Here is a 15,809-nt window from a genome sequence, read left to right as displayed (position 1 = left end):
ACAATTCTGCTTGACTAAGGTAACCAAAATTAAAGACAGGATATGGCAATTTTCACAGCCTTGATATGTTCCACTGCATTCAGTAGTCAATCCCTTTGCTCTTACCTCTCTTACTGTACACTTCTACTAATAAAACTCAAAACGTCACCAGTCTTTATTATTGCCTAATTAATCTATACATGAACCCTCAACGAATTCTGTACTTCGAGCCTCTTTTCATCCACACCCTTCACCCACTGAGCATATACTCCAATTCAATAGTTTCCACATTAAACAACATGCAGCAGCAAACTACCTTATCTCAAGTTGTTTGTCAAAATACTTATTCACATCATCAGCAACCTTTGAAAATAATTCATTCAGAGAATGCAGGCTTTGCTGGCAAATATCATGTCTACTGCCCATTGTCCTCTAAAGGTCGATGGTGAGTCACCTTCTTGGAATCAACTGGGAGGATTACTGCCATCACAAAAGGAAAGTTAAGAGGGATCTACACTACACTGCTGTGGACTTGGAGTGCTGCTGGGAATTGAGTGTTTGAGTTATAAGGAGAGGCTGGATAGGCTGGGACCATTTTCACTGGATAAGGTGAATGGCAGGTGTCTCTTCCCTACAAAGAGGGGTTTCCAAGACTAGGGGCATATTTTTAAGGCGAGAGGAGAAAGACAAAAAAAAGGCCTGAGGGGCAATTTTTTTTTAAAACACAAGAGTGGTTTATGTATGGAATGAACTTCCAGAGGAAGTAATGGATGCAGCTACAGTTACAACATTTAAAAGACATTCAGGTAAGTACATGAGTAGGAAAGGTTTGGAGGGATATTGGCCAAGCGCAGGCAGGTGGGACTAGTTTAGTTTGGGATTATCATTGGCATGGATTGGTTGAACTGAAAGGTCTGTTTCTGTGCTGTATGACTCCATGACTCTATGGAATCACAAGCAGGCCAAGATGTGTAAGGTCAGATTTCCTTCCCCGACAGATAGTGGGGAAACCAGGTGAGTTTGTGTGTCAAGCTAGCAGTTTCATGCGCATTGCTGAGACCAGCCTTTTCTTCTGAATTGAATTCATTGACATTGACAATTTAAATTCACTCAGCTGCTGTTTGAGATTTTAACTCACGTCTCCAGAGTGTCAAGAATATTATCATTGTACTACAATTCTCCCAATCCCCACGGTCAAGTTCTAAGTACAAACAGAAGGAATGCTGGAGAAACTCAGTAGGTCTGGAAGTATCTGTAGAGAGAGAAACACGGTTAAATGTTTCAACTCCAATATGATTCTTCTACCTCTCTGACACGGCCGGTGCAAACGGCCAAGACAGGCAGTGCCAGTGCGAACGGCGGCGCCCAGCCAGCGCCGGTGCGAACGGCGGCAGAGACAGGTAGTTTTGGGTTTATTAGTAACTAAAGATTGACAATATTCTGGCATTCACATCTACTTGTGCGCCAAAAATGCTGCATACGGTCCTTTTAATTGGACCACATTAGTCATATTAGCTGTCAATTTAAGTGCGTAACTGGGTTCAGGCTGAGTGCTTCTTTTGATCTAATTTGTTACAATAACAGCAAACATGGGTGATCAGCGTTTGACTTCCCTCATTTGATTTTAGTCTCACGGAGTGCTCATGAACTAAAGATAGTTTTAAAAAGGATAGATGCTGACCTGAAATGGCTGCTGTTGTCACCTGACTTGGTTGAGCAGAGGTCACGAAACCGTCACTAAACGAGGATCAGTCCGAGTTGAAATTAACATCATTACCAAAAGGCATAAACTCAGATGTGCAGGAATCTACGTAGGGCAGTGCAACATCACATCATGATTATTTTAACTAGTCCTCCATCACTAACTATCACCCCAAAAATCACAATATAATCCTGACTTGGCTATATGTTGTCGTTTTGAATCAATATCCTGAAATTTCTGATCAAATTTACTGCTGCAAAAGAACCATTAGTGAGAGGAATGCAGTGGTTTGAGGGAAAAGACAAACATAACTTCAAGTATTAAATGCAACCTCATCAGTGTCACCCAAATTCCACGTTCGAATTCAAAGAAAATATCAGTTGACAGTAGAATAAAGCACAAAAAAAAACATTTAAAGGCAAATGCTTTTCTTTAGCTTCTTACTTATCATGGTATTTAATTCTCACAGAACTAAGGGCAGCTTATCTTACAGAACAGAAATAAAGTTCTAAAATATCAAAAAGATCATGTGAGTCGTGTCAATGGGACAAACAACTTTGTTTTCTGATTAGTCACTGCATCAAAAATGAAATATATTTATGTCAAATTCATCGTGTTTTATTTGACTTCATGACAATATTTGAGGATTTTTCACTAGGTTCACTGATGCCCTTTAGGGAAGGAAACTGTTATCTTTATTCTGATCTTTACCCATCTTTAAGTGTGATACCAGGCCCACAACAATGTGGTTGACTTTCAACTGCTCTATCCCCAATAACAATGCTAGATGGGCCAGCGACACTCAAATCCCATGAACAGACAAAATATACAGACAAAAAGAAAAGTCGTCAGGCTTAGCTAAATGCCTGTCTCTGATCTCAATACCTCTCAAAAGTCTGATTACTGAAAAGAAACCTGCTTTTCACTTGTAAACGAATTCTCAGCTAATGCACTATCAGCAATTTGACTGCATTTGAGCTCCTATGAATGTGATGTCTGCATACAGCCAGCTGGAAGAACCTCAACTATGCGTTGACTTAATGGACTTTCTAATGCAGGTGAACAAATTCTAATACCTTCGATTTTAATCAATTTGTGACTTTTCTGCTTGCTTTCTTTCTTTTATACAGGGCTGAGAGATATTTTGCAATCAATCTGTTCAGAGATACTGTTACATTCCTCTGGAGCAGGTGAGATGTGAACCAGGGAACTATTAGCCCAGCAGCAGGGACACTACACTGCACCACAACAGTCTCTTTACAGGGTTGTGCAAATCTATGTCATGTCACAAATCACTTCCCTGGGCTTTGAATGCAGTAATAAGCCTTACTCTGTTCTAATCCTAAAGAATTCACTTTTGGGGTCACTTTGAAGTTGGGCTTCCCATGCCACTGTCTGTTTTTGTGTCTGAGAGTAAGATCTGAGTGTAGTTTCTGGAGTCCTGGGGAATGTGGACTCAGGACAAGACAGTAATGAACCAGATACAGGAGCAGTCTTTGAGGCAATCTATATGAGAGCAATTCAAGAGGAAATTTCAAGTCCAGAGTAGCAAAAATAAACTCTTGTCGAGTTAAATGAGATTTAACAACACTGTGTCATTAATGCCTTTGGGGAAGGAGAGGGGGAGAAAGAGAGAAGACGAATGAGGGAGTGCCTGAGGGAGATAGGGATATGGAACAATCCCTTATGAGTTTAGCAGAGACTGTGCTATTTCGAAACTTAAATAAGCACAATGTTGTACTTACAAGATGGTCCTCCAAAGCAGAAGGCAATGGATAAAGCCCATTAAACTGTATGTGGATGATTAATGCACAAGGGAACAATAAAAGATCTGAGGTTTACTCCAGCCTAATTTTGATAATGCAGGAAAGGAGAAATGTAGCAACAGATCTAATGTGGCAATGGAATTGTATTTGTTGCTGTCAACTAACCAATCATAAATCATAGAAGCCCTTTCCTGCTGTAAGAGGCCATTTGACCCATTCAGTCTACAACAATCCTCCAAAGTGCATCCCACTCAGATCCATCTCCCTACCCTATCCCTGTAACCCTGCATTTCCAATGGCTAACCCACGTAGGGCAATTTAGCATGGCCGATCCACCTAACCTGCACCTCTTTGGACTGTATGAGGAAACCAGTGCACCCGGACGAAACCCAAGCAGACACAGGGAGAATGTGCAAACTCCACACAGACAGTTGCCTGAGGGTGGAATCGAACCCGGGTCCCTAGCACGTGGGAAGCAGTAGTGCTAACCACTGAGCCATCGTGCTACCCAAATCTTGCGCACTTTTCTGCCTTTCAACGAAAACCAAGTGTCTATACCATTAAATTGTATTGTACTGAAGAGGTAAATAATTTACAAAGAACATAACATTTTAGTTAGCAGTATAGAAAGTTGTGACATTATAGTTTGGGGCAGCACAGTGGCTCAGTGGTTACAGTGCCTCACGGCACCAGGGGCCTGGGTTCAATTCCACCCTTAGTCTATGTGAAGTTTGCACATTCTCCCAGTATCTGTGTTGGTTTCCGCCGGGTGCCCCGGTTTTCTCCCACAGTCCAAGGATGTGCAGGCTAGGTGGATCAACCATGGAAATGTAGGGGTTACAGGGTCTGGGTAGGATGCTATTTGGAGGGTTGGTGTAGACTCAATAGACCGAAAGGCTGTAGGCATTCTATGAAAACCTAGCTTTGAATAAGGAATTAGACCAGGGTTAGTACTGAATGATTTACTGTTACACACTACCTAGACGATCTTATTTACTTTAGCAGCTGGTTGGAAGTGAAAAGGCAATTGTATTTCTATATAAAATCTGTAATCACAGTAATCCAATTTAGTGCAACAGCCCTGAATACAGCAAATCCTGATTCAATTTTCAATTCCTAATTTTCTCAGCCATGTACACACATGCTATCATGCATAATAATAAAAGCCACAAAATTAACACTTCACCGCTGCATGCAACAATGTTATTTACAGCGATCATTGGGAGCCTCAAACTGTTTTAGATATTTTCTAATCAACATGTTTAGGGATGATATTACACCCCTCTGGAGCAGGTGGACCTTGAACTCAGGCCACCAAGCTCAGAGGTAGAGATACTACCACTACACAAAAAGAACCCCTCGCTGATTCACAGAATTTTAAAAAAAAATCAGAGATGTTATAACACACCACGAGAGAACGTAGGACTGAACACAAGCCTTCCGGTCCAGAGGTAGGGATACCACCCCTGCGCCACAAGAGCCCATAATTCATATGGACATACATGCTGTCATACAACACAGCTGTCCTGACCAGTAAGATTTCAGAGACCATTATCAGTTTGAACTAAATTTCACTGAGAAGGCATCAGGCCCCTTTCAAGTGACCACAGCCCTTCAAAAGGTTTGGCCACTACACAATCGACTCATGTTCACCTGTGTCCATTGTTTGAGGACAGGATCAAATTCAACTGAGATGGTGCCAAGCACTCACCAATCCCCGCTCCTATCAGATACCTTCTGCTTCTACTGCCCATTTTCATATCACCAACTTGCTGTCCCCACTAACTCCACTCAGTTTTTTTCCTTCTTTCCCTGTATCAGTGTTGGTATCCCCACCCCCCACCACTTTGTGGTTCCACTCCTCTTTCATTTTCACTGACGTTTCCCACAGCCGACTGCCCTCTGAGCTTCCAAGTCACCATCTACTTCCTATTTAACAAGTAGCCATGGCTGTGTCTTGAGGAGACGATGGTAGACATGAATAGGAAAGGTTGAGGGGTATGGGCCAGGAACAGGCAGTTTGGATTAGTTTAGTTTGGGATTATGTTCGGCTTGGACTGGTTGGACCGAAAGGTCTATTTCCATGCTGAATGACTCTATGACAACTGGTAATATAAAAGATAAGCAATCACTCCATAATGCACCATGTAAAAAGAGATGGTTGTTGAAATGCCAAGTGATTCCATCCTGCTGCTAAAAGCAGGAGAAACTGGGCAAAGATAATGAAAATCAAAACAAAAATTTCAGAAACGTGTTAGTTGCGTGCATCGATTGGTGATAATGTCATTACACTCCAGCTGAAATTGAAAACACTGATGACTATCATCAATCACCCCAGCTCCTAACACTCCAAAATAATTTCCACACACCAGTAGGTCAGCTCAGCTGCCTGATTATTAATGGTACCATTGTACATAAAGCAATAAACAAGCACTGGGAATACAAGGCCAATTTTAATGACAATTTCTTCTCAGGACAACAATAATAACTATAATAACTGTAAATTAAATTGCCTTTGTGGCTTTCAGCTTCTTCTGCACTATTATTTATTGCAGACATGAAGTTTATGGATAAGCAAATAATTATTTCTTGGTGAAAGCCACTGTTGGGACGTAGGTAATGGCTGTAATAGAATCTTATCTAGAGATGTGAATGTTCTGTTGCATAACATCGTAGGATTATACAGCACTAGGCCTTTTGGGCCATTGTGACTTCACTCGGTCTCTCCTTCTCTCTGAGAGACCCATTCAATTAGTTCCACTCCTCTGCTCTTTCTCACAGCCCGGAAATAATTTCAGTTTCAAGTGGTCTTCCAATTCCTTTTGAATAATAATAATATTCAAACCTGCTTGCACCATCCTTCCAGGTACATCATTCCAGATCATCATAACTCATGGAGTAAAAGAGAAACATTTTTCTTGCTCAATTATTCAAGTCACTCCTTAGCCTTCCTTGCTTTGAAGAGGTCAACCTTTAGTTCCTCTCCCTCAATGTCAACAGGACATTCTATGTCATATACAACAGCACAATGGAAACTCTTAAAATGTCCTGACATTAACCTATTCCGTATTCTTGTATTTCCTGAAGGGCACACACTCAAGGACATTTGGGCTGAATGGCGTAAATTCAATGCAATTACATGATGCTACTGCCTTGCACAAGTCTCTCACCTTGATTCAATATTGTGCTGGAATGGGAGGGCCTGGATAAGAGTTGTCCAGGGAATTAACCACACTCTCCTTCCACCACTGCAGCCCACTTGACAAATACACTGTGCTCTTGTCAAGACCTTTGAAATGTAGACATTTGCTGACAACAATGCCCAGGATCCAAGATCTTTCCAATCTAATAACCTTAGTGGAGTTATTCCAGCCAAAACAACTTATTTTGCAGGTTTGATGCACCATACAGTGATGATGGAAGATTATCACAGAGTCAACTGATGGGTCAATGTCATTGGAATGAAAGGTCTCATGATCGCACCAAGTTTTTGACAAATTATCGACATCAATGGAAGAACAGAAAAGCCAAAGAACTGCGCATGCTGGAAATCAGAAACAAAAACAGAAATTGCTGGGAAACTCAGCAGAGAGAAAGCAGAGTTAACATTGCTGAAGTCCAGTGGATCTTCTTCAGAATAAGATGATCAATGGAAGAATGTTTGGTTATGAGGTGGTGGTGGTAACATCACTGGACACAGCAATCTACAGCCTCAGGCAAATGTTCTGGAAACACGAGTTTGAATCAGATGGCGAACTTTTATTTCAACAAAAATCTGGGCTTGGAAACCAGTTTCGTGGCAATCGCATAACCACTGTTGGTTGTTGTACAAACCCATCTGGTTCACAGATGCCCTTTAGGGAAGGAAATCTTCACCATTACCCTGGTCTGGACTAAATGTGACTCCAGACCCACAGCAATTCTAAACTACCCTTCAGGTAACTAAACATTGGCAATAACTGGTGGCTAGCTAGTAGCAACCACATCGAACAACAAACAGGACAAACAGATCATGTGTGAGGGAGGGAGACAAGTGAACCAGAACAGACAATAGGATGGGAAGAATAATGAATACTGGCAGAGATAGCAGTAGAACAATTCTCTAGCATGGTCCCATGCTGTGGTTGTGTTTCATGAGCGCACATTCCTTTTGCTACCTCAGCAAAATTTCACAAGGGGTTTCACAGGAACATTATCGCAGTTCCAGAGCCTGGCATCTCAGCAGCCTGAGTGAACGATCATCAACAATGGAGATGCTCAACATCCAAAGTTATCGGAGTCCAAAGGGCTGTGGGTCTTACATGAGATTACAAAGATTTTTATTTGGGTGGATGGAGCGGACGTGAAGACAATTGAAAACGCAGATGATTTAAAAAAATGATTAAGTACCAAGGGCGACTTAAATTGGAGCCAATGTAAGTCAGTGGGTATCGGAGCGAAAGGTGAATAGGATTTGATTTCTTTGAGGAGTTCAAGCTTATGGAGGATATGCTGGGAGGAGACTGGAAATGTATTGAAATAGTTAAATCTGGAACCCAAAAAAAGGCATGAATGAGAATTTCAGTGATAAGATGAAGCAAGTTCAGAGAAGGTCAATGTTCGAGAAATGGAGAGAGGCAGTATTAGCGATAGTGTGGTCTGATTCAGGAGGGTCTTGTGCTTCCTTGACATCAACAAGCACTTTTATATCTGTATGTCTATGTATATAAAAGTATTCTAACTGGAATCAACTAGCATATCAACTGTTGCTGTGGTTGAGATCAGCAATCTCCACAGAGGTCAATTTTCATCTGAGGGTCTGCTGGTCCAAATGAATTAGTGTTAAAACTTGAGACTTCCTGGTCTTTGGGTTTGGCATGGGTTAGTGCTACAACTCAGGGTTACACAATCTAGAATCATGGAATGTTTACTGCACAGGAGGCTGTCTGGTCAGTCATGTCAGAGGCGGCTCATCACTGGAGTGACTCAGCTGAATTGGGCAGTGCTATTTCAGACAATATTTGTACCCATCAGGCCCACTACTGTGTCTTAGTTACCAAAGCATAAAGTGTCGATTAATCCACGCTTACTTCCATTTAACAAATGGCAACCTTAAGTGAAATCTTCCTGCTCAAATTACCATTGTATTATGTGAAGAAAACTGGAAAGCTGTCCAAATATTTTGATACATATATGAAAAACAAGATCAAGTGAAATACATTTACAGTTCTGTACACCAGGATGAAAACAGTGAAAACAAACATGACAGATCTGTCCGTACCTGAAAATGCACGTTCAACATATTCACAAATAAGGTCACCTCTTTTTTTATTATCTTTCTGTGGTCTTTGCTGGCTAGGCCAATATTTATTGCCCATTCCTAACTGCCCGAGAGAGACAGTGGTAACAAGATCCCGTCCTGGCTACTGTGGCAGAGAATTGGATTTTAATGCTCACTAATTACTCCACATGCTACCACTGCTTCTTGTAACCAGAGAACCCAGAAGACTGGTCCCTTATCAGAGTGGAGTGTATTACTGGCAAGTTCAGGGCAGACAGCACAACAAGAACAGGAAGAAGCAAGGCAATTCAATCTGTTAAAGAGCTGCAGTAGCACAAGACCCTGAATTCTAGACTTAAACTTCAGGATACATAGTAACTTGACATGTTTAGTAACTGGTGAAAAGTCTCACCTGCAGTTAGCACTGCACTTATTTGCCATTTTGTCTAGGTTCTATCTTTCTTCTCTGAATGTCTGTACATTTATGAACATATCAGTGTGCTCACATACCATACAAAAGATAGCAAATACACATATAAAATTGAAATTAAAAGCAGCCTGTGAGCCTACAATCCCAACCTTGACCGCAGCTTAATCTTTCGGCTCCCCACTCTCATCCATCTTCATTTCTTCCATTGATATCTTCTACTAAGTGAACTATATTGTTATTAGTCTCAGTGTAAAAGTGTTTGAATATTTTCACAAAAAAAATCTCTGGTCAAGAAATACTGTTGATCTAATGATGGCACCTGCTCAGTGTGAGAATTAAGTAAATGACTACAGGTGTACACTGTTTACACGTAGACACAACACATACAATGTGGATATCGTGTATAAACTGTAGATAGATCTAGGCATTGCACTGTGTACAGTATAAGCCTTATAGATGAGAGGATTATTGAAGTTGCTCTTTACCTATGGCACTGAGGGCATGTCGGAGTTCCAGAGTGAAGGCAGTAATGGGAACATCCTCAGAAACAGGAAGAATGGCCACAGTAGCGAGATTACTGGCAGGATTTCCCACTGATTCCAATTTGTTGCTCAGTGTGTGGATTCCCAAGCCACGACCTTACACAGAAAAAATAACAGTTTACTGGAGTTAGCTAATGCGATGACAAGCAAATACGTTAGCACGATTCAGCTGCCTCTGACATACCTACAGTGCGCTGGAATTTTTGCCACCATCAAGGTACAAAAGCAGCACCATCCAAACTTAGACCTTCCTGAATGTTGTACAATCCAGCACTCTACTGGCTTTCTAAAGGTTCTGTCCTACTGAATTGAAGTTGTGTGGGAGTAGCAGCCCTCTGCAATCTCAAGTGACTGCACTACAATAGTGTGACAATGCTGTCACAGTAAAAAGGTTATTTTCTCCTGGCTTTTTTTTGGAGAGGATGTAAAGGTAGAGGTTCTGAAGAGTCTAGGCAGCCAGAAAGCTAAAACAGTTTAAACAATGGAAGGGGAGTTGCCAGTTCTCCCAGTTCAGGGTTTTCTAGTTTTTTTTGGCTGTGGCAGTTACAAGATGTTTTGAGTACCAGAAGGGCTGCAAGCTTCAGGAAAGGATTCCTAACAGACTTTCTATGAAATCTCTCTGGATGTTGTTCCCTCCTGCCTGTAAGAATCTGTTTGTATTTACCTTTTTGCCAAGGAGGGCGTTTATGGCATGTTGCTATGCTGGTTAAGCTGTTGTATCGGGTCGGTTAAGTTTTCCAATAGTTAAGTTATTCTAAATGCCACTTTCTTTTGTTTGTGGTTCAACTGTAGTGTTTAAAAATAAATTCTGTTTTGCTTAAAGCCGAGTGGTTTGACCAGTTGCAACATACCTGGAACACCTACTTCACACCCACACCTTTAAAATAAGAAAAAGTTAGGGCCTAGGCTACCTCCTTAAAATATTTTGAGAGGATCTGGTCTGGTCCATAACAACACTGATCTCACACAACACTATCCAGCAGTTGAATAGTGGATGGAATTTCTTCTCTCTGTCCCAAAAGATACTGTCGTGTTTCTATCGGTGTCACCAGCAAAAAAACCAGGATGTGCTGCATGTGACTCAGTGTTGCAGCAGGCAGTGTCTTTATCCACTAGGCCATTAAGGAAGTTTAATATAACAATCTTAGAGCATTATTAAGATTGACACAACTCTACAGAGATATTGGTTGCAGAGCAATAGAAAATCTTTAGTCATATATCGGATTTAGCCAGGAAACAGTCAAGAATCCTGATATTTTAAAATTTCTGAATCACAGATATTTTATTGGAGAGAGGAGGGAGAGGGAGAGCTCTTTTTCCTTGCAAACCCATCTAGCACCAGCCACATCTAAATATGAATTGTAAAAACCATAGCAATTCAGTTCAGAGGCTGCTGCTAGGCCATGATCAGCACAGATCCTTACGGTTTTTCCAACACTGTTTGTCCAACAATTAAAGCAGTAAAACCCATCTTTTACCACCCACTTAAAAGCTTCAGCTTGTATTTTTCACAATGTCATTGATGTTTGTAGATAGCAGGCAGTTCCCGGTTCTCTATGACCTTTTGACTTTTTAATTCCAGGAAATCACATGGTAAACCCTTTGCGACCCAGAATTGTCAAAACCTTCCATTTTCCAATTCTCATAATGCAGAATTATGAATGTGTCCCTAACACTAAATAATCCCCAGTGTGCAAATAAATATGCTGACAACCAATTAAAGTTAGGCTCGCAGTGTGGTGCAGTTGCACCTGGGTTACAGGTATCAATATACAGGACTTTGAAGAAAGAACATGCGCATAAACTGAGCCTGTTTCAACTGAACAAAACAGATGATAAGGTCAGAAGTCACACGACACCAGGTTATAGTCCAATAGGTTTATTTGAAATCACAACCTTTTGGAGCATTACCCCTTTGTCAGGTAGAGTGAAGAACAGCATACAGGCACAGAATTTATAGGCAGAGAGATCAAAAAGGTCGTGGTAAGTGAAGGGGATGACTATAATCCAATTATTTGAGGCAGAGAGATAATTACAAAAATTTAAAAATAAGGTGGGGTTGGAGACAAACCAAACAGCTGGGATAACATGACAGATAGAAGAGTCGCATGTCGAGGGTCTAACCAAAGTAACAAGTAATCCAAAACTGTACAAAGTAATTAAGGTGGAGAGATCATAACAATTTATCAAGGTGATGGCATTAAAACAGGAGAGTAAGGAAGATTTTACAGATACAGAACAGTATGGTGGGCCACCTGTAGTGTGACATGAACCCAAGATCATGGTTGAGGCCATCTTCATGAGTACAGAACATCTTCATGAGTACAGAGCTTGACTATCAGTCTCTGCTCGGTGATTCTGCGTTGTTATGCATCTCAAAGGCCGCCTTGGAGGACGCTTACCTGAAGATTGGAGGCTGAATGTCCTTGACCGCTGCAGTCTTCCCTGACTGGGAGGGAATATTCCTGTCTGGCACGGTGGCAATTCATCCATTGTTGTAGCATCTGCACGGTCTCACCAATATACCATGTTCGAGGCATCCTTGCCTGCACCATATGAGGTAGACAACATTGGCCAAGTCATGACTATCTGCCGTGTACATGGTGGGTGGTGTGATGGTAGTGTCCATGTCAATGATCTGACGCCCTGCAGAGGTTGCCATGGCAAGGTTTTATGGTGTTGTGGTCGATGTTGTCCTGAAGGCTGGGCAGTTTGCTGCGAACAATGGTCTGTTTAAGGTTTGGTGATTGTTTGAAGGTAAGAAGTGGAGGTGTAGGGAAGATCTTGGCGAGATGCTCATCGTCATTGATGACATGTTGAAGGCTGCAAACAACATGGCGTAGTCTCTCTGCTCCGGGGAAGTACTGGACGACGAAGGGTATTCTTTCAGACATCATGTCCTGTGTCTGTCTTCTGAGGAGGTTGTTGCAGTTTTTCCACTGTGGCAGGCTGGAACTGGCGATCAGAAGTGTTAAGCATCATATCCCGTTCGTATGAGGGCATCTTTCAGCATTTTAGGTATCCGTCATGTTCCTCCTCATCTGAGCAGAGCCTGTGTATGTGCAGGGCTCGTCCGTAGGGGATGGTTTCTTTAACATGTTTACGGTGGAAGCTAGAGAAGTGCAGCATCGTGAGGTTATCCTTGGGCTTGTGGTAGGCAGAGGTACTGAGGTGTCTGCCCTTGATGGAGATGCATGTCCAAGAATGAGACTGATTCTGAAGAGCAGTCCACGGTAAGCCTGATGGTGGGATGAAACTTTGATATCATTGTATCCACAAGTCCAGAGGAAGAAAATGTCAATGTATCTGGTGCATAGCGTTGGTTGGAGGTCCTGCTTAACAAAGAAGTCTTGCTCAAACTTGTGCACGAAAATGTTGGTATATTGGCTGTTCCATGCCTGTATGCTTTTCTTCACTTCACCTCACCTGATGAAGGGGCAGCACTCCAAAAGCTTATGATTTCAAAGAAACCTGTTGGACTATATAACCTGGTGTTATGCGACTTCTGACCTTGCCCACCCTAGTCCAACACTGGCACCTCCACATCAAAACATATGATGGTCATTCGCCGGTTAATTCCTCAGGGCATTGCCTGGATCAGAGTTTATTTGCTTTGTTTAAATTTAAACAAAGCTTGGCAGTTAGCTATCACCATCTAACTGGTGCACTCTCCATGGCAACATCTCTACAAATCTACCACTTGCCCACCAATCAGCGTGTTCTGCCCATACAGTGTAAAGATGTTGTTCCCCTTTACATTGGCACTTTTGCAAATCTGACTGCAAGACAAAAGGCCTCCACCAAATGTGCTTTTATTTTTAGCATTACTCGAGTTCCATACCAACAAATGACTAAAAGAAAGTACATTTACAATTTGAGGAAGAAAACCTATTATTTTATATATTCTTAAAATAACGAAGGTTAATAGTTTCATTTCTCTTATAAGTATAATTTCAATTGGGTACAGAACTATTCCCCTCCTTCACTTCTCAAAGCCTGAGAGAGAAAAGAGCTCAACTTGTAGTTACTGCTCATATAATACAATGGTATGAAGAAGATACGAGTGTTGTTAAAGCTATTACCTGTTAATGGGCCGCTGACTTGCTGCAAGTTACCAAGGATCTTTTGGCCAAGTAGGTGAATGAGTCGAGTAACCACCTAAAACAAAGTAACACCAATTCACATGTGTTCATACTTGTAATTCTGAAATCAATTAATTAAAATATAGCAATTTCAGCAACAATTGTTATTTGTAAAAAGTAACTTTAACAAAGAAGAATGCCACAAGATGCACTTTCAAACAGAATTTAACATCAAACTACATATGTAGTTATTCAATTTTGTGACCAGTGCCTTTGTCAAACAGGTAGTTCTAAGAAGTATTATAAAGTAACAAAGAGGATAGCAACATGAAAATAGCCAAGGACGGACTTTTAGAGTTTAGCATCTAGGTAAAGGAAGGGTTGAAAATCATTAGGACTACAATTAAAATCTTAAATAGACCAGAAGTTTCAATAACAAAAACATAAATTGCTGGAAAGGCTCTGCAGGTCTAGCGGCATCTGTGGATTGAAATCAGAATTAACATTTCAGGTCCAGTAATCCATCCTCAGAACTGATGATAGCTAGGAAAGAGTTGGTTTTTATACAGAAGATAGGGTGCAGGGAGGGGGTAAAGTGTAAATGATAGGTGGAGAGCCCAAAGAGAAGAAGAACAGTTAGACAAACAAAGAAGCAGATAACAGTCAGCCTAGGAGAATAAACAGCCATTAATGGGGACTATTAGTGGCTAACAATGGGTTGCGTGTAATAGCAGACCATGTGCATGGGGGTTGGAGTAAGGACATGGGAGAAGGTGTCTCATGCGCTAAAACTGTTGAACTCTATAGAGTCCAGAAGGTTGTAGAGTTCCCAAGTGGAAAAGGAGGTGTTCTTCCAGCTTGCGCTGAGCTTCACTGGCGCACTGCAGCAAGCCTGAGACAGAGCTGTTAGCCAGGGAACAGGGTGGTGTGTTGAAGAGGCAGGCAACTGGAAGCTCAGGGACTTTTTTGCGGATGGAACATCAGTGTTCTGCAAACAGTCACCTGTCTATGCTTCATTTACCCAATGTAGAGGAGACTACATTGTGAGCAGCAGATTAGAGGGAGTGAAGTGCAGGTAAAGTGTCACATCACCTGGAAGGTATGTAAATCTATAGCTCACGACTGAAGCACTCCTGGAACTTTTCTTTCTAAAAGATGTTTGCACAAGCAGATGAAACATACTTATGCAATAGTCACAGTGACAGTGACCTTACAAAGACAATTATGCTCTTACATATAGAGGGGTAGAACAAACTGGCAATCCCCTCAACCTGAGTTCGCTGCAGTCACAGAGACCTGAGAATGCACAATCCTGCAGCACAGCAGTCAAACGTTAATTTATTCCAGACTCATGATTCACTTAAAACTCTGAAGACTGCTGCTCCCTTTCAGTCAACAATGTGGCTAGTGCGATGCACACAAGTCAAACAGAATCTTTATGCATAACAAACAAAACTATCATTGGGGAAGTATTTTAAAAAGCTCTATGCTGCCAAAAAGAAAGGATGACATGCTAAACATAAATATAATTGATACATAAATTCACAGGAATTGCTGTTGTTGCTGGTGTGCTGTTCTGTGTCTCAAATATTTTGCTCAGTATATACTATCACTGACACTCAATGTTAGGAACAATTTTAACAACTGCTGGCTTCTGTTAACAAAGTGCAAAAGTACAAACTTTGCCAGCTATCAACATTATACCTTGCAGAGGGAAAGCAGACGCCAACTCTCCGACACCTCCTCCTACTGCCCCCTTGATCATGACCCCACCCCTGACCACCAAACCATCATCTCCCAAACCATCCACAACCTCATCACCTCAGGTGACCTCCCACCCACGGCCTCCAACCTCACCGTTCCCCAACCTCGCACCGCCCGCTTCTATCTCCTTCCCAAAATCCACAAACCTGACTGCCCTGGTCGACCCATTGTCTCCGCCTGCTCCTGCCCCACCGAACTGATCTCCACCTATCTGGACTCCATTTTCTCCCCCTTGGTCCAGGAACTCCCTACCTATGTCCGTGACACCACCCACGCCCTCCACC

General features: G+C 41.8%; 1 protein-coding gene across 3 annotated transcripts in view; it reads right to left on the bottom strand.

Annotated features, from left to right (window-relative positions):
• pnpla7b (patatin-like phospholipase domain containing 7b) overlaps positions 1-15,809 on the bottom strand; it is a 312,946-nt gene that overhangs the window by 150,843 nt on the left and 146,294 nt on the right. For all 3 annotated transcript variants that reach the window (XM_048613831.1, XM_048613829.1, XM_048613830.1), the window contains 2 exons: positions 13,762-13,837; positions 9,623-9,775 (listed from right to left, as the gene is read on the bottom strand). In XM_048613831.1, coding sequence (XP_048469788.1) covers positions 9,623-9,775; positions 13,762-13,837 — 229 coding nt within the window. The remainder of the gene's footprint in view (positions 1-9,622; positions 9,776-13,761; positions 13,838-15,809) is intronic.

Source organism: Rhincodon typus, chromosome 28 (assembly GCF_021869965.1).
Source record: "Rhincodon typus isolate 14 chromosome 28, sRhiTyp1.1, whole genome shotgun sequence".
NCBI classification, from domain to species: Eukaryota; Metazoa; Chordata; class Chondrichthyes; order Orectolobiformes; family Rhincodontidae; genus Rhincodon; species Rhincodon typus.
Note: the sequence above shows the minus strand (reverse complement) of the source record. Positions and strands in the feature narration are given on the sequence as shown.